Source organism: Ascochyta rabiei, chromosome 1 (assembly GCF_004011695.2).
Source record: "Ascochyta rabiei chromosome 1, complete sequence".
Taxonomy (NCBI): domain Eukaryota; kingdom Fungi; phylum Ascomycota; class Dothideomycetes; order Pleosporales; family Didymellaceae; genus Ascochyta; species Ascochyta rabiei.
In genome coordinates this window covers 2,518,306-2,537,432 of record NC_082405.1, presented here as the reverse complement: position 1 = coordinate 2,537,432, position 19,127 = coordinate 2,518,306, and the positions used below count along the sequence as shown (strand labels likewise).

Genomic DNA, 19,127 nt, shown 5'->3' with positions numbered 1-19,127 from the left:
GGGTTCGCGCCTTCACCATTCATACAGGTCGCGAGCGGCGCACAGCCAGCGGCGATGTCACAACGAGGGTCTTAATGCCAGACGCGCGGTCATATACAGCTTATCCAAGCTGCTGATCTCTACTGCGTCTTGTCAACCTCTAGCTGTTGGATATGTCAGCCTCGAAACGTCGGCCTCGCTGGGCATTTCGGTTTTGCACACTGTCAGAAACCAAGACCAAGTCGACCTGGCGACCGAACAGATATCCGACGGGCATAGGATGGGGACTTACCGCGCTTGATCAGCCCATGCTACGGTCTGTCACTGTGATCCGGTCCATCAGCACGACCTTCATCGCATCGGGTACTGTAAAATCTTCCTCTGCGTCCCTGAGCCGCTGGCCCTCTGCACTATTGGTCGCAGCGTAGCCTTGCATAAGATGAAGGTCATCTTTGAAAGACATCTCCACCATCGCGTCCCATCCCAGATCTTTCGGGTACCCAACAAGTAGCACAGGCGCGTCCGGATTGTTTCGGTACTTCGATGCAAGAGTCGCTCCCAATCTATCCCCAAAACCAGAACTGCATCGTTCGACATAGCGCAGAGTTGTCGATTCGGGCACGTGGAGGCCCATCACCTCCTTCACAATGGGGAGGTACTTGTTTTCCATGTGCTTTTTGAATTCAGCAACAGTCAAGTCTGGGCGACGAGTATAAAACATGAGGATAGTAAGCGCCATCCGCGTCAAATTTGGCGACAGGTTAGAAATATGATTACTGATCCAGTCTGAGAGGCCGCAGGTAGTATCGACCCCAGCACGTCAACGGTCGATGCGACAAGAACCGCTGCGGAAATTGTTCAGAGAATCGGCAACGGAGCTTCCAGCCGTTGATAAGCTTGGCTGGAGGTAAATGAATTTGCGAAAACTAACGTCAGTTTGGTGACAGAGGAACGATGTCGTGGCCTTAAAAGTCTCGGTTGGGTTCTGAGTTGTCAAGTCAATATAGATGACAGCCTACATAGTTAAGCCATCTTGCTCTGGTCCCACAGTACTTCGCGCGACAAGACTTGCGCCCCTTGCTAAGGAGAGGCTGTTCCTTCAGGGCCGTTCGAGCGCTTTGTACGCGAAGCTGCCATGAATCGTGCGTATCTGCCACATCGCAAAACCACTTGTCGTGTTCCAAGCGAGGTCCAAGGTCTCAGTGTTCAGGCAAAAGAGGACAAACAAAAAACCAGTATGACTGTTGGTTGGGCTGTGGCTGGTCAGCTGGCGGCAACAAAAGCATTTCATCGATTGCCTCTGTCTACATCTACGATGACTTGCAATGTTGTTTGATGAGCAGGACAGGAGGAGACGCCCTCTGACGCGCGGCAGCGGCGGCAGACTAAGCAAGGGGAACAATAGAAAGTCTACGTCAACTGCGACTGGCGTCTTGTTCCAAGGGTCGCCGGGTAATCTGTAATGCAAGCCTGCGGCGTTGTTGCAACTGCTGAGCGCCGCATGATTGCCTGATCTGGCCAGCCGCTCTGCCCCGCTCTCAGTGAGGAGATTCGGTCCAGCTTTCACCGAATCTTCCGTCCACAAACAACCAAGCTTGAGGAGAGGGACGGCCCGCGAGCCCGCGCGCGCCACTTTTGCTTTAGAGCAGAACGTCAGGGCTTGTTTAAAATGATCGAATTCACAGTAATACCTGGGTATCCATTATCCTCAGACGTCATTGAGGCTCTTTCCTAGTACCACGACCTACAAGATGAAGTTTCGCGATGGCAAGGACACAAAGTTGAGACAGAAAAGATGGCGCTGACACAATACAGGCATGTGGTTAGTAAACGACCGGTTCACGGTCCAGCATGCGGAAGAGGTGTACTCGGTCACGCCACGCGAGGACAAGAAAGCTGTGATGCTCTTGGCGCCTACGAAGAAGATCTTTTCTCGAGGCGACACTCTTAACCTTGCGACTCTGTCCGTGGAACTAGAGGCACAGTTCGATGGCGTGATATCCCTTGAAATCACCCACCACGCTGGTGCTCGACGACTCGGACCAGATTTTGATTTGTTCCCGGATGGACGACCTGATCAGACTGGCGATGTCAAGCAAAGCGCAGATGGGAAGGGGACCACCATCACCTCTGGTTCGCTCAGTGCGACCGTCAGTGGTGACGAACACACTTTCGACATCAAGTTCCACGCTACTGACGGCTCAAAACACCTGACCTCCCTACTCAATCGCAGCGTTGGCTTTGCGTATTCGCCTGCGCTTCGCACGCCAAAACAGGTCGAAGATCTGAGCGCACACAACCACTACGTGTTTACGCAAACAGAGCTTAGTGTTGGCGAGTCCATTCACGGCCTTGGTGAGAGGTTCGGTGCGTGGAACAAGGTTGGCCAGAATGTAGAAGTGTGGAACGAAGACGGTGGCACGTCTAGTGAGCAGGCATACAAGAATGTTTCATTCTGGTTGAGCTCGAGAGGCTATGGTGTTTTCATCGACACACCAGATAAGATTGACATGGAAATTGGAAGCGAGCGTTGTTCGAGGCTACAAACTACCGTTGAAGGACAGCGGCTGAAGTGGTGAGTCTATTCTGTAAAGATTCCTATGACTCGGGCATGCACTGACAGTCAAGAGGTATCTTATCTATGGACCGACACCAAAGGAGGTGTTGACAAAGTACTCTATCTTAACTGGCAAAGCCAACCGCGTTCCAGCATGGTCTTACGGTCTCTGGCTCAGCACCTCTTTCACTACATCTTATGATGAAGATACCGTCAACCACTTTGTATCGCGCATGTCAGAGTCTAAGATACCTGTCGAGGTCTTTCACTTCGATTGTTTTTGGCTTCGTGCCTTCCACTGGTGTGACTTTGTCTGGGATCCCGAGTCGTTTCCCGACGCCAAAGGGCAGATTCAACGTGGAAAGGAAGCCGGTCTCTTCAACAAGGTTTCGGTATGGACAAACCCCTACGTCGGACAAGCAAGCCCTGTGTTCAAGTACGCAGCTGAGAAGCGCTACCTGCTAAAGAAGACCAACGGCGATGTGTGGCAATGGGACCTGTGGCAGACAGGCATGGGTGTGGTGGATTTCACGAATCCCGAAGCTTGCAAATGGTTCAGCGGCTGCATGGAACAACTATTCGACATGGGTGTGGATTCGATCAAGACCGACTTCGGGGAACGCATTCCCACCAAGAATGTTGAATGGCACGACAAAAGCGTGGATCCCAGTCGAATGCACAACTACTACGCCTTTACCTACAACAAGCTGGTCTATGAAGCGGTGCAGAAGCGATTCGGCAAGAATGAAGCTATCCTGTTTGCACGCACGGCGTGCGCTGGGTCTCAACGCTTCCCACTCCAGTGGGGCGGTGACTGCGAGTCCACACCCGCTGCGCTTGCTGAGTCAGTACGAGGAGGGTTGAGTCTCGGCTTGGCCTCTTTTGCATTCTGGACCAGCGACATTGGTGGCTTTGAAGGCAGTCCTCCGCCATGGATCTACAAACGTTGGGTGGCTTTCGGACTACTGAACTCACACAGTCGACTTCACGGATCGAACTCATACCGTGTGCCTTGGCTGGTAGATGACTCCTCAAAGGAGCCGGAGAATTGCACAGATGTTTTGCGACACTGGGTCCAGCTTAAACGTCAACTGATGCCGTACCTGTACTCTCAATCCATCGAGAGCGTTGCGAACGGGTGGCCAACAAGCGTCCGTGCAGTTGCTCTCGAATTTCCCGACGACCCTACGTCGTGGTACTGTGATCGCGAATTTATGGTTGGTAGTCAGATACTGGCTGCACCTGTCTTTGAAGAAGATGGTAGCGCTGAGTACTATCTACCACCAGGCCGATGGTTTAGCTTCTGGGACGGCAAGGAAGTTGAGGGCGGCAAATGGATCCGTGAGAAGTACGGTTTCCTCCAAACACCGCTGTTTGTGCGCGAAGGAACTGTGCTAGTCCTTGGACAAGCAGAAGGTTCAGGCGGGTTTGGCTATGATTGGCTGACCTCGGGAGGTGAAGTGCGTCTGTACGGCGTCAAGCAAGGTGACAAAGCCGTGCTGGTGGATACCAACGGTGAGGAGAAGGGTGCCCTTGAAGTCGACTCCAATGGTGAGCTCACGGGTATGGGCGCCTTGAGCGGCGAGTGGAAGGTCTCGAAACTTGGATAGGATAGCGGCCCGCTTATGACGGATGCCCTGCTACAAGCAGCCTACGGAGACGGAGCATGCACAATCAATACCTGAAAGTAGAGCCGCATAACGGGTTTGTGGTCAGATGCCAACGTCCTTGTACCTAGACATGAGTGACATGCAAAACCAACCGCACATATAGCCACCGGTTATTTATGAAGCAATCGGGCGGGGATGCACAAAGCCTGTCGTCGATTGGCGGGAAATCAAGCATTCCATCCCGCGACCTCCCAGCCCCGCTTGCGCTACTGTACCCCAGTTAACCCATTCTGACCCCGGATTCTCACGTTTGACATCAACGAGCTCCGGAACATGACCCACTTCTTTCTTTTGTTGGCGGTTGGCAGCCCGTTCATGGAGTCTAGGTGCGCTTTCCCGGCTCTAAGCACTCGTGGCGGGATGTAACATGCATGATCAGAGTGTTGCAAGGGCGTGATTATGTGTTGTGTTAGGATCTTTTAATAGCTGGTTGTTCCACCTCGAGTAGCTGTCGTAGATTTCAGATCTTCTGCTTGTTGCTCTTGAAGACCACTGGCAGAAATGGGTCTTCTTTTCAACGTCGTTTTGGCGGTTTTCGCCGCCAACGGAAGTTTCCTGTTCGGATACGACAGTGGTGTGATGACCATTGTCATACAATCGCCCCATTTCCTGGACGTCTTCAACACGGATGCAGAGTCGAATATTATAGGTGCTATCAATGCGACATTTTCGGGAGGCGCGGTGTTTGGTTCATTGATGTTCGTCGCCGAACACCTCTAAACGAGAACAAACTGACAGCAGATAGGGGAGGGTTTACGATGGACAGTCTTGGTCGTAGGAAGACGATAATGGTGGGCGCAATCATAAATCTCGTGGGAGCAATCCTCCAGTCGTCGGCACAGAACCTGGCTATGATCCTCGTTGGGCGCATCATGGCCGGCTGGGCTGTTGGTGTATTGTCCATGTCGGTTCCAATTTACCAGTCTGAGTGTGCCCATCCAAAAACAAGAGGCAAGCAACTTTCTCTGGATGTTTGAGTACTTGCTAACTCCTGGATAGGCCTCATTGTGGGTATTTCCCAACAAATGATTGGAATTGGTTTCATTGTCTCGACCTGGGTAGGTTACGGATCATCAAAGGTCCCTGTCACCAGCTCCTTCTCATGGCGCTTTCCGCTTGCTTTCCAATGCGTTCCATGTCTTATGATCATCTTCGGTATCATGTTTTTCCCAGAATCACCTCGGTACTTGGTGGAAACCGACCGGAGCGACGAAGCACTGAGAGTCCTGCACAAACTGCATTACGACGGGAACAACGAGGATTGGATCAACCAAGAGTTCAACGAAATAAAGCTCACTATCGACGCCGAAAGGGCAATTACAGCACCTGGCTGGGCGATCATGTTCAAGGTGAAGACCTGGCGCACGCGCTTGATGCATGCGACCCTAATCCAAATATTCACACAGATGACTGGGTAAGTAGAAACTACAATCCGGAATTTGAAGACGTGCATACTAACCGTGCCAACTTAGTATCAACGTCATTGGCTATTATTCGACTATCATGTACAAGAATCTGGGTATTGAAGGCGATCGCAACCTTCTTGTGACCAGCATCTACAACGTTGTCGGTCCCATTTTCAACCTGATATTTATCACATTCATTCTCGATCGGGTCGGAAGAAGAAAACCCCTACTGGTTGGCACGATTGGCATCAGTATTGCGCTTATCTGCGAAGCCGCTGTAGGTTCGCAAGTCGAAGGAGCAACCGGCTCGCGCAAGAACGGTCTATCTGCGGCGGGAGTGTTCTTCTTGTTTCTGGTTTCTTGCATCTTCAGTTGCTCTTTTGGTCCCATTTCCTGGGTATATGCCTCAGAGATCATGCCACTCAGCATTCGAGGACGTGGATCAGCTTTCGCTACAGGTATCGGCAACTGGCTTGTTGGAACGATCTGGTCGCAGGTATCTCCTAAAGGTCTCAAAGAGACCAAGTGGAAGTTCTACTTCATCTTCGTGGCATGGAACTTGGTCATTACATTGCCGACCGTCTTCTTCATCTTTAAGGTACGCCTATTCTCGATCTTTGCTTCGAAAACAGTGGCTAACTCTTTTTAGGAAACCAAGCAGAAATCCCTAGAGGACATTGATCTACTTTTCGGCGATCGTGCACTTGGTACTCTACCTGACGACCTGGATGATAAGCAAAGGGAAATCGAGCTTGAGAGAATTCTTAACGCAAGGAAGGTGCTCGCGAAGGATAGTGTGACAGCGGTGCACTAGTGGCGAATCATATACAACGAGAAGTCGCCTGGAGTAAAGATCAGGGTCAAGTATACGAGAATTGAAGTGAGTGGCTGCTGGTGTCTGGTAAAGATGTAGATTGATTGTATGACACTACCGTCCATCGATCTTTAAGTCATTGGTATGCAAACAGGATGTATGCATCAGTGCTTTTTTCCACGCTTAGTGCACTATGGCGTACGCTAGCTTCATTACTGACCTGACTTCTCTCCGATTACAGTCCGTTGATATCACCAAGTGTTTCTTTAATCGTCTCAATTTTAACTGATATCGAACATAACTTGCCACTGAGTTCTGATTGAGCTTCTTTTCGTATCCAAAAGCTTAATGTTTGGCACTGACACAACTCTGCCTAGCCATCTCTGTCGGTAAGTACACCAAACAAAATAACTGCTGCCGTCCAAATGATTTTTGACGCGAGCTCTCGAAATCACTTTTGTTGAAACCATTCTATTACAGCCGGTGGCTTTGGCCCAATACATTTATTTGGCGATTGACGTACACAGGGAACAACGTTTACCTAATACCCCTTTTGTCAAGGTTAGACTGAGCATCTGCGAGAGGCCCTGCAGGCTATCTAAGGGCCGGGTACAAGTCGTATATCAGGGCTTAAGACGGTCTTTGATTAACCTCTAATATGTAATGGGCTCTGCATCTCATATCATGACTGATGGGTGCCAGAGGAACTTTTGGTTTGTCCTTTCTTCTTGAAAGCCAGCCCTTTTCACTACTCGACCCAAGTTCCTTGTTCGCTCTAGCCAAGCCTCGACTTTTTTCTTCGCATTGGCTATACATGATTTGACAAACACTTGCGGCTATCTTTGAAGTTACTGGTTCTGGCGCCTTGCTTCAGTAATTGCGGACCTAGCATAGTGGATGGACCTTTGAAGGGCCACCCAAAATGTAATAAGTAGGATTTACCTCGTTAGCGTCGCTAGACTAGCACGATAGCCTTACGATGGTACTTGCTAGGATGCCTTGGAGCTCGCTGAAGTAGCGAAGTTTTTTCAAGGGCAGGCTGTGGAATGTTGGGAAGATAGCAATGATGACGCTGATTCTCATCGAACAAAAGATGGCCACTAGATCGTGGCCGTGTTTTTTGTCACTCGCCAATTCAATAACGCCTAACCCAACTATCATATGAAGTCGAACTTGAAATTATATGGCCTCCTCGCTAACCCCAATAGCTGCGCTTTCAGTTTGACCTGGCTTTTGGCAGCCCGCACTGTCACCGTCCATCTTCCTGGTCATCGTCACCTCGGTCAATGTGACGAAAAAGATCCAATATAGTGATATCTCTACACCATACAGGCCTACATGCGATTCATCGTGCTCTGGTAAAGGCTCGAATAATGCGACTCAATGCTTTGTCAGTCAGGAATTTCAAGTCAACATAGAATGCTTGTACCGTTGGCGCTTGTCACCTCAGCTTACTTCTTAGACACTGCTTCTGTTAAAGAGTCAGGTGCAGTGGAGGATCTTCACAAGCAAGGACATTGTGAGGGTCTTCGAGCTGTACACTGTGTACTGCCGCTGACTTTTGTCAGAGATCCAAGCTTCTTTAACATTGCGTTGATCCGGTCGTGTAGTTTGGCTGGAACTTTATTTTTCCGGTCACGGTCTTTCTATGCTCACTTCTGGAGCAATTTGGACTATGATTGAATTAGAAGGGTCAAAAATTCCAGACATGGTTCACTGATGCGTGACTAAGATGAGTAAAATTCGTTTAAATCTAGGCCACTTCGAATGGATTATCACGATTTGGCGAAGCAAAGCTAAACTACAATTTTAGTGTAAATCAAGTGGGTATCTCTCAACTCTGCACAAGGATAATATTTTCGTGCATTTCTTGACAGGTTGTTTCTGAACACTGGTATCTGAATGAAAAAGGGTCTCAATGACGTAAGTCACAACCTTTGCGTACAGCTCACGCGGATCGTCTCTTTATATATCGCCCAACATTTTGTCATTTTCCACCATGATCTCACGTCGTAGTAGACGAACTTTGACCGGATGCGCCTCTCAATTTGTTAATCTCACTCGGTACTGGCTGTATCCTACTCTTTAGTATCTATAGCAGACGCCATGGAAGTGCTGGGTTCGTGTATATCAGCTCTCCTGACATCTTCGTTACGATCTGGACACCAATGGCCGGACGGAAGTCTTCGGTCAACCAGAACGTGCTCAATAGGCTCACTTTCGACCAAACCGGCAGTTTGAAAACTACGCTGATTTTTGCTGTCACCGGATTTGCGATGAAAAATATTTCCGGGCAAGTGATCGCCGAATTTCTGATCAATGCTCGAAACATCGACAGTCATTGTAGATGCTGTGAGAGTAGGATCCTGCTTGAGACAAAAAAGGCTTGGAGATCGCAGTCCCATCTCAACGGAGATCAAATTATTAAATCACTCATCGCTCACGCAACTTGTGCTTCTGTGACAGCGTGAAAGCGGCCGTGAACCCTCAACAAAATATCGACAGCAAGTCTACACGTCGTCATGACAGTGATTGTATCTGGAAAAAAACTCCGTTTGAGTATTATGCCGTGGCATTAAAACACTTCTGGGCTGTTTGAGGGTGCGTTTGAATATCTTGAACGTGGTAGACTTCACACGTGGTACGAGAGACACAGACACTGTCATAGGTTGGGCGAATAGTGAGGGCATCACAGCCAGCTTTCAACTCCATTTTCTTGCTTCGATTAAATGTTGAAGCTCTTCTTGATGCTGTCGATTCACCAGCCAATGCTCGGTTATGCGTCTGAGAACGTGTGTAAAAGGTCTGACAAAGTCACCACCTGACTCTCCAATCAATTATGACACGATCCAACACACACCTCAGGTTACAGAAAGAACGACCTCGTTTGCTAAGCTGTTATTTTACAATCCCTGATCTTTGACCACTATTCATTAATATTGCCCGAGGTCCACTCTCACACCCCATACCAGAATACTATTACCAGTAGCCGTGGACTTTGATATATTCGAGTTTCTTTGCCTTTTGCAACTTCTCTGCCGCTTCCTTTACTTTTGCTTCACTCTCTTCAAACTTCTTCTTTGCTTCTCCCAGTTTTTCCTTCACTTTCTCATGCTCACGTGTTGCATCTACATGCGCTCTGGTCGCCATCTCCACACCATTCTGCTCCCCCAAGTATTGCTCAAGTTTGGAATAGTTGTCGTCATAGAGATAGGGTAGTGGCGTAAGCCCGTCTCCGTGGTTTTCGTAGTAGGGTTGATGCAATATCTGTCTTTGGCTGCGATGTGGACGATGAAAAGCCCGATGGTAGTAGGCCATGATTTGTGTGAGAGTTGATTTGGTAGTAGTTATAGTTCTTGACCAGCAAGCTAAAATGAGGAGTTTGAGCACTGAAATATATTTGCCGCCTGGTAAGAGCTTTGCACCGACCAAAAGGCCAACCCAATACTTGTATCAGATTGAACCCACTTCAAGGACTTGCCAAAAACCTTCACCTATCATCGGCACTTGCTTGCATAGCAAGCTGAGAGAAGCACTTTCTGGCTACACGTGTTCCGGCAAATGCCAATCAAACTCATACACCACGTTTGTTACGCTGCGTTCACGCACCAGCGATCGGAGCCGCCAACAAGCACTCTACTAGATTCGGGAATCTACCCATTTTCGTTCTAAATATCGGCAGCCATAGTGACCTGGTGACAGCCAAGTACGGGAGGGAGTGACGACACACACTTTGCTGGCACACATGGGATGTTGCTATAATGCACGCAACAAAACGCTCGGGAAAAAGCTCCGGCAACTACTAATTCTTCCGCTCATAAGGAGTTTTCGTAATGATGGTAGGCGGTTGGCCGTCCTGTTTCTTTTGAAAACCGCTGTTGGGATCCTCTGTACGCCCATGTACTACATTGTGTACGCCAGTCAGCCAGATGTGTGGATGCGGAGACGGTAGTAACTAGATTATCGCGCACACGGCAGAATTCATGCGGAAAGAAACCGCGTGAATGTACCGGAGCCTATCAGTAGAGAGCCGCACTTTGAGGACTCCACAGCCTACAATCTTGATGCGATATAATGCATGTCGAAAACAATTGCCAGGGCTACTATTTTTTTAGACTTATTTCGATTAAATTTTAATACTTTTGTATGCAAAAGTATTATAACACTAAACATAAGTTATAGGTCATTTTATAATCTACAGATTGAAAGAAATAGCTGTAGAAAGAAAACTAAATCTCAGATATTAGAATGACAGAATATTAAAGCTGGAAAAAACTTATATGTAGATAAGAATACACTATGTTATTCGATTAACTTTATTTTCTAATATTTAACATGACCACTAAAGCTTTGCGCCATGAATGCGCTGTAAGATGGACGCATGTTACCTGTAGACGAGCTAGGTGTTATAGGCGTAGCTGCCGAGTAGTATTTGGGCAGAGACTAGAAGATGAAGCGAGTTGGTACCCTTTGTTCCGAGTCATGGATAGAATAGGGTGACGTGCGAATTAGGTTGTTGAAAATATCGTTGTACCGTGATGAAAGAGGTAAGACCGTACACTTGCGTGTCTGAGAGGGCTGTTCTTAAGCCAGTCCTTTAGATGATAGAATTTCCACTACCTCCGGACGCGGTGCAGGGCAAACCCTTATTGGACACAAGCGGCGCCGGAAATCGAGAGGTGATTTTCAGTAAGTTCGGTCAGCGCATCAACTTCAACACCAACGCAGTGGGAGATGGTTATTTCACCTCTGAAGCTCCTATCTCCTGACCACTGTGAGTTGTTGAGAATGGCTTGCAAAGCTTTAGTGACATAAATAGGTGGATTGGAGGTAATACAATGCGCACATTGTGTTCGCAACCGGTGAACGCTAACGAGTGGCGATCTGGTAGTAATGCGAAAGGCTGAAGCACTGGCACATCAGCCTGCTCAAGCAGAGCGGGGTTCCCACACCACAGCTCTTCTGCATCTCTAGCAATCTGAGCACACTACATAGCTGAGGGCACTGAGCACATAGCATATGGCAACATTTCCTGTCTTGTTTTACGACTTCGCTGTGTCAGGATGCCTCTCCAATCTCAGCAAGACGAACAGAAAGCGCATGATCTTTATAACCTCGCTTTATCAGCGTCGCAAGCACAAGCTCGCAAATTCAGCTCCGACCAGCTATTCTGGAAGCATAAAGACAAGCACATAGTCGAAGTGACTCGCATCACATCTGACCCACCCGATGTTCCGACAATCCACAACTTCACCAGCTGTCTGCCGTTGTCGGCTTACTTTGCAAAAGATACGCGCAAAATGAATGCGCGCGAGCCGTATTTGGAGATATAGTGAGCGGCATTCGTGTTTGCTTTCCCGTGGCAGTAAATAAACATAGTTCAATCCACCAGAACGATGCCCCTAGATGTTGACCGAGACATTGTAACCCTTCTCATGGATCAGTACTGCCTAGTCCTTGGTTTCTTCCAAATTCTGGCTTGTTTTTGCGATAGGTACCTACCTACGGACGATAGATTTCTAAGCGTTGCCCAGTCGCAGCTCGCAAACAACCGATCTGGTATGTCATTCATCTTTTGCTTGGATCTGACGTGGTGAAATTGCTGGTAAAATATATCAGAATTTGGTAGGGTTTATAAATACTCGGAGAAGAAAGTCGTTAAGTCAGGGAGTTCATGGCGAATTCGGCACCCAAGAATCTATCATCTGGCAGATCAAAACCAAGCGAAATCGGTATTGTTTATCATACACCCAAGCCCTTTCGCGCACTTCAAGATCTATCTCCAAGGACTCCTGCAACAACAGGAGGCCAAATTCAAGATACTATCAAATCCAATGCTGATCCACTCAATGCTAATCTTATTGCGTCTCAGCTCTTGGCGTGACCATCCCCAATATGACGAAATGCAACTTTTGCAATTAATACGTTCTTTTATTAGTATCTATAGCTTACCCCACCATCTTCTGACTGAGAAGAACATGAAACTAGACTACACATCGCTCACACAATCCCTCGTTACCTTCGACACCCTCAAAAAGGTTCGTGCGATCGAGAAGAATATCTTGCTGCTGAAGCCTCCTTACATCATTTGAAGGGCTGATGGATGGCCCTGAAGAACCAAACAAAACTTTCCCGACGCGAGGGAAGCACACGACTATATTCTTGCAGTCCTACAATCAGAAGTCGTTAAATTCCGCAGGGACGCTGCATCTTCCAGAGGTTTTTTTATATATAAACAAACGAGCCTAGTTGACAGCTCAATCAGTGCTAGATGCCTTGAGCCTGGTCTTCCAGCAGCTCGCTCAAAGTCAGAACAAGAACACGTTCATCATGGCAAAATTCGCACGTGAGGACTCTGTCACCATCAGAGCTATCACGCTGGTAACATCGTTTTATCTTCCATTCTCATTCGTTGCTGTAAGTGCTGCTTGTTCTCAAGAGGTTAAACAAAGCTGAAAACTCACAGACTACGTTTGGCATGAACCTTGTCAATTTCGACTCTGACACCCGGATCTTGTTCTGTCCAATCAATTATGGTTTTAATTCATATTATCAGTTCCTCTGACAATCCTGAAACTGGCGTGCTGGAAGTGGAGGGTGCAGATTTATCGCGAAGAGTACTTAAACCAAGAGAGCAGAACAACAATGAATAGTAAACCACAGAGGAGCATTTCAGATATCGAGCTGGTACATCACTACAGCTGTATGGGAATGGAAAGAAAACAATTGACATTATTCAATTATTGTGACGTGAAGTTTTTCAGTGGTTAACCTACGAAAGCTGCCGCTCAAAACACGATATTCAGCTCATAGATGGGTCTGCATCTCACCCACCTTATCTTAGCTTAAGCTCGAAGTACCTGGGTGACCAGTATGGTTGGTTTCCGTTTCTTGTGGCCGCAGTGTCCACCTGGCTCTTAGTGATTAGAGCTTGTTCAATTAGCCACGCACCACTAAGACGCAAGCCCCACCCAGCGGAAGCACCGGCAAGTACGGCTGTAAGCAAAGATAGCCAAGATGTACCAGACAAAGACAGCAACAAGACAATTAAGGAAGAATGTAGGGCTGTTTACAGATAGGCTCTACCTAGCTGGTTTTGCCCTACGGACGACAACAACAAGGAATTCAAGTGTTCATAGACCGGAAACGGACCCAGGTAGCACTATAAATTGATCTTTATTATTGTTATTGTTATTGTTGTATAAATATACCGCTTCAGTGTAGGCGTGCTTCCCGTTAGTGTAAGAGAGGAAGATAGTGGCGCATTGTTAAATAGTAGACATAAGGGGTAAAGAAATTGCTTAGCATAGTAATAATACATTGTATTACTTAGTATCTAACAGTTCTAAGGTTGGGTTTGTTAACCCCTATCCTCCTCTCTTATACTACTGCTACTAGGTATTTAAGCACCCCAAGTAACTGCCTAAGCAGTTACTCTGTGCACCGGTATAATACAAAATTCTATTATTACCTAGTAAAAACCTTAATTAGCACTATCAATACTATCTAAAGCTAAGCTACGTAAATGAAAAAGATGTTACCGATCTACTCATACAATGTCTCATCAATCTAAATAGAAATAGTAGCTTTGTTGCAATAGTAGCTAATATCAAGCTTTTAAGCTGCTTCTACATAGTACTTTTTTTATTTTTAAAAAAAAATAAAATTCTAATTAAAATCGAAGGACGATACCTGTAATGGTAGCTGCTAAATGTTGTAGATTTGATGATTTTGTTCAACCACCATAAGCGAGCATGCACGATTTGCCAAGAGTAGTAGGCAGCAGCATTAACAAGCTTGATCCCCTCTTCGTACGCCATATAAGAGGTCGATCTTCCTACGTACCACAAATTTATGAATGTTTCCCTCTTCATAATGGCGTCCATGAATTGTCTCAACGACGACGATTTCGGACCTGCTGTCAAAGGCTGTCGAGATAACTTCGACTTTACTGTTAAATTCGAACTCATCATTTTCTCCCTGGTTCCAAGCTCCACATTTGTCCTCATAACTCTCCTTAGATGTGCTCAACTTTACAACCGGCCAAAGATTGTTAAAGCTAGCCTTTTCTTAGCTACGAAACTTGTCAGTTCCCGATCAATGTAAAATGTTGTCTCAGGGCCAGGCTAATCAAACACAGATTATCCTTGTCACACATGCCGCGCTCCAGCTTTCACGACTGATATTGTTGGAGGTTGCTGATCAAGATGTCCACAACGCAGTCTTACTAGCATCAAGCGCCACATGCTTCCTCGCCTCCATGATCGTCATGCCCCTGTCATACATGGAGCATAACAAGTCACGAAGACCCTCCATACTGTTGTCAATATATTTGTTCACGACCTTACTCCTCGACACTGCGCATGCGCGAACACTCTGGCTTACAACCACCTCTCGCGCCATGAGCGCCAGTGCCGGGATACTCACAGCATCAGTGGCGATCAAGGTTTTGATTTTCCTACTGGAATCCAAACAAAAGACTGCATGGCTGTATATGAATTCAGAGAAACACAGTCCGGAGGAGAACAGTGGCTTCTTTGACCTTGCCATGTTCACTTGGCTGAAGCATCTGTTTCTTGCTGGATATTCATCGGTACTTACCATGGATAGTCTGTACAGTCTAGATCAAGACCTCTCTTCTGAAAAGATGCACAAAAGACTGAGTAAATGCCTCGACAAAAACTTATCCTCTGGCCCAAGGTTTCGTTTGGCCAAGGCCCTCGGCAGAGCCTTCCTCGGGCCATTGTTAATGCCCGTGCCACCTCGACTGGTACTTGTTGGCTTTACATTCAGTCAACCATTCTTCCTCGCTTCAGTGCTCAACACAATAGCACAGGGGAGTGAGGTCAGTACAAGCCGACATAGTTTTGGTTTGATTGGTGCTGCTGTCATTATCTACGTTGGAATCGCACTTTCTCGAGCACTCTGCGGGTACTTTACGCAACGATCAGTAGCCATGATTCGTGGTTGCTTAGTATCTGTCCTTTACGAGAAGACTACCGAATCGCAAATTCTTGCTGGAGATGATGCTGCTGCCATCACTCTAATGAGTACCGATATTGAACGCATAATGGTAGGGCTGACCTACATGCACGATGTGTGGGCGGGTGTACTCGAGGCCGGCTTGGGTTGCTGGCTGCTTCAACGCAAACTTGGTTTTGCATTTCTTTCGCCAGTCATTGTTATACTATGCTGTGGTGCTGTTATGGTGTGGGCTAGCCGTGCTGCCACCAAAACGCAGGCATCGTGGATGGAAAAGATTCAACTGAGAGTCGGCATGACCTCTAAGGTGATCGCCCACGTCAAGCAGGTTAAGATGTCTGGTATCGCTGAGCCTGTTGAAAAGCTAATTCAAGCACTTCGCGTAAAGGAGCTTTCTGTCGGCAACAAATTCCGCGTTGTACTGGTCGTCACATGTACAGTCGCATTTGCACCACAGGCTTTGTCTCCCTTGTTTGCCTTCGCACTGGCAGGACCAAAGCTAGACGTCTCGACCATGTACGAGTCATTGTCGTATCTGGTTCTACTTGCTTCGCCGCTGGCGGACCTCTTCCAACGAGTTCCAAGTATTCTATCAGCATTCACTTGCCTGGAGCGAATTCAAACATACCTGGAAGCAGAACCTCGCCGAGACTTTCGCGTTCTCGAAAATGCTAGTAAAAACCACTTTTCGCCGGTTTCACCTATCGTTAGCGGTATGCAAAGTGTTTCCACACTCGAGGGTCATCATATCTCATCGCCGAGGACTACAGTATCAACTGGAGACGTCGCGTTGTCAGTCAGCAACGGTTTCTTTGCCTGGAAAACTGGACAGCCGGTACTGAGGGACATCAACATTGCTCTGAATTTCTCGCAGATCACCTTTGTAGTTGGCCCTGTTGCGTGTGGCAAATCCTCACTCTGCAGGTCTATCCTGGGAGACATTCCAATCGCAGCTGGAGAAGTCAGACTCCATTCCACTTTATCTTCGGTCGCATTCTGTGAGCAGGTGCCGTTCTTGATGAGCGGAACACTCAAGAAGAACATCATAGGTCACCTTGGTTTCGATCAACAGCGCTACGATGAGGTCATTTGGGCGACGGCGTTGACTGGAGACATCGCCTCCATGCCTTTCAGTCACGACACCAACATTGGAACCAACGGAGCCACACTAAGTGGCGGTCAGAAAGCTAGAGTGTCTCTCGCCAGAGCACTTTACGACAAATCGCTTTTCTTAGTTCTCGATGATGTGTTCAGTGGCCTTGACAATAGCACTGCATCAAGGGTGTTTAACCGTACATTTGGCCGCACTGGATTGCTGCGTAAGAGAGGTGCCACAGCGCTTGTTTGCACCCACGCCGTGCGTTACCTTTCCTTCGCCGATCATGTGATTGTTTTATCAACTCACGGCAATATCATCGAACAGGGCCCGTATAGCTCCTTGAAGCACTGCAAAGAAGCAATCGGTGTCCTGAGATCTGAGACTTCAAAGGCTGCTCTAGAGGCAGTCAATACGGACAATCTTACACAGCCTTCTGAAACATCTTGCCACCCAGCTGACGATACCATCACCGAAGCGCTTGATGACCGGTCCCGCCAACTTGGAGACTGGAATGTATACAAGCACTACTTCAACAGCATGAACAAGATTCACTTCGCCGTAATGCTAATTAGCTGCGTTTTGATTGCTTTTGGCCAGCAACTCTCGACAGTATGGGTGGGTATCTGGGCTGCCGACTCATTGGGAAAACACAGCAGCTTCTACATTGGCATCTACTCCATCTTCAGCTCTTTCATTCTGATTGGCGTACTCGTGGGAGCTTGGACTTGCTTCATTTTCATAACCATCGACGTTGGCCGAGAATTGCATCGCAGAGCCCTCTGGACTGTTATGCACGCACCGCTACGACTGTTCACTTCCACTGAAACGGGGACCATTACCAATCTGTTTTCTCAAGACACTGCCATCATTGACAGCGAGTTGTCCATGTATCTGCTTTATTTCGTGTTCAATCTGGTCGGCGTTATCGGCTCTGGAATCGTCGTTGCACTGGCATCTCCCTACCTCGCCGCCTCTTATCCGGTGCTGGCAGCTATCGGTTATGCTTTACAGATGTTCTACCTCCGAACTTCCAGACAGCTACGACTATTGGACCTCGAGGCCAAGAGCCCATTGTAGTAAGCCGTTTGCATCTTCCTACACTTGGTTTGTCCGCTGATAGTACCAAACAGCTCTCATTTTCTTGATACTATCAAGGGCCTCGCGACCATTCGTGCCTTTGGCTGGGTGGAAGACAACATTACACACAACAGTAATCTACTTGATGATTCACAGCGCCCCGCATACCTTCTGGCTATGATTCAACAGTGTTTGATGATGGTCTTGAATCTCCTCGTCGCTGTATTAGCAGTAGGTCTGGTTAGTCTGGCCACACAACTAAGGACAAGCACTGGCTTTACTGGAGCGTCTCTTGTCTCGCTGATGTCGTTTAGTGAATTGGCTGCCGGCCTGATATTCTGCTACACCGCTCTTGAGACCTCGATTGGAGCTGTGAGTCGCCTCAAGACGTTCAGCGACAGAGTTCAACCGGAAGACCAGGCGGGTGAAGACTTTGAGCCTCCAGCGGGTTGGCCACACAGCGGGTCTTTGGTGCTCCGGCATGCGTCTGCGTCACACAAGTAAGGCTTTCAAGATCCAGTGCCCTAAAATAAAACACTAACAGAATGAAGTCCAACTCAATCTTCAAATCACGAGAGGGTAGTACTAGCCCTAGACAACATCTCGCTCGTCATGCATGCAGGCGAGAAAATCGCTGTCTGCGGTCGAACTGGAAGGTAAGTCGACCGTAGGGCCACAGAATGCAAGTTTCTTCGCTCACATACAATCAGCGGAAAATCATCCCTACTCCTTCTTCTTCTCCGCCTACTGGATACCATCTCCTCGCCAGACCTCGCCTTCACTATCGACTCTATCGACGCACTCACCATAAATCGCACCATGCTGCGCTCCCGCATCATCGCTATTCCACAAGAATGTATCTTTCTCCCCGACGGCAGCTCCCTGAAAGCCAATATCGATCCCACGAACATCATCTCCGACATCGAATGCCAGGCCATACTGAACATGGTTCAACTCACCAGCTTCGTCAGCTCACAGGGTGGTCTGGATGCGCCTATGTCGGGCGATCAGCTTAGTGTAGGCCAACAGCAACTATTCAGTCTTGGCCGTGCTATTTATCGTCGGCGAGTGAGGATGCAGGCGAATGGTCAAGACGGTGGGTTGTTGCTGTTGGATGAGATCAGTAGCTCGGTAGATCAAGAGACGGAGATGCTGATGCAAAACATCATCAGTAGGGAGTTTGCAGCTTATACAATTGTGGCCGTGGCGCATAGACTCAAGTTGATGGTGGATTTTGTGGATAGGATCGTGGTGCTGGAGAAGGGAACCATCATCGAAGAAGGCGCGTCTAAGGAGTTGCTTGCGGTAACTGACGGCGCTTTTCGTAAGCTTTATGGTGCTGGACAATGAGGTCGAGTCTTTGTAGGTACATCAAAGGCTTCTGCTAGAGCATGCGCACAGAAACTACGTGGGAGTGAGGACTATGAGGTTTTCTAGTTGCAGGTTACTTGAGTTTCGTATCCGCATTGACAGGCCGCTAACTGCAGAAGCTTGATGAGACCTGATCTGTGCACTGCCCGTATAAAGACATGATCCAGTGCCA

The 19,127-nt window shown here is 47.9% G+C and overlaps 4 protein-coding genes across 4 annotated transcripts, besides 2 other annotated features; 3 read left to right on the top strand and 1 right to left on the bottom strand.

The window, feature by feature from the left end:
• Window positions 1-280: 280 nt before the first annotated feature.
• On the bottom strand, window positions 281-718 carry EKO05_0000750 (uncharacterized protein; the record flags this gene model as incomplete). The annotated part of the gene is made up of 1 exon (XM_038944786.1): window positions 281-718. One exon carries the CDS (start codon window positions 716-718, stop codon window positions 281-283), a length of 438 nt encoding a protein of 145 aa, XP_038803294.1.
• Window positions 719-1,796: 1,078 nt separating this feature from the next.
• Window positions 1,797-4,146, top strand: EKO05_0000749 (Alpha-D-xyloside xylohydrolase; the record flags this gene model as incomplete). The annotated part of the gene is made up of 2 exons (XM_038936508.1): window positions 1,797-2,554; window positions 2,610-4,146. The coding sequence occupies 2 exons, from the start codon at window positions 1,797-1,799 to the stop codon at window positions 4,144-4,146; spliced, it is 2,295 nt and encodes a 764-aa protein (XP_038803293.1).
• A 561-nt stretch (window positions 4,147-4,707) lies between these two features.
• On the top strand, window positions 4,708-6,426 carry EKO05_0000748 (uncharacterized protein; the record flags this gene model as incomplete). Its single annotated transcript, XM_059635490.1, has 5 exons — window positions 4,708-4,904; window positions 4,952-5,157; window positions 5,206-5,620; window positions 5,679-6,210; window positions 6,262-6,426. 5 exons carry the CDS (start codon window positions 4,708-4,710, stop codon window positions 6,424-6,426), a joined length of 1,515 nt encoding a protein of 504 aa, XP_059491473.1.
• Window positions 6,427-11,415: 4,989 nt separating this feature from the next.
• Window positions 11,416-11,455: a tandem repeat.
• A 2,621-nt stretch (window positions 11,456-14,076) lies between these two features.
• Window positions 14,077-14,105: a tandem repeat.
• Window positions 14,106-15,382: 1,277 nt separating this feature from the next.
• On the top strand, window positions 15,383-18,934 carry EKO05_0000747 (uncharacterized protein; the record flags this gene model as incomplete). The annotated part of the gene is made up of 4 exons (XM_038937061.2): window positions 15,383-17,583; window positions 17,638-18,084; window positions 18,136-18,240; window positions 18,295-18,934. The coding sequence occupies 4 exons, from the start codon at window positions 15,383-15,385 to the stop codon at window positions 18,932-18,934; spliced, it is 3,393 nt and encodes a 1,130-aa protein (XP_038803290.2).
• Window positions 18,935-19,127: the final 193 nt, after the last annotated feature.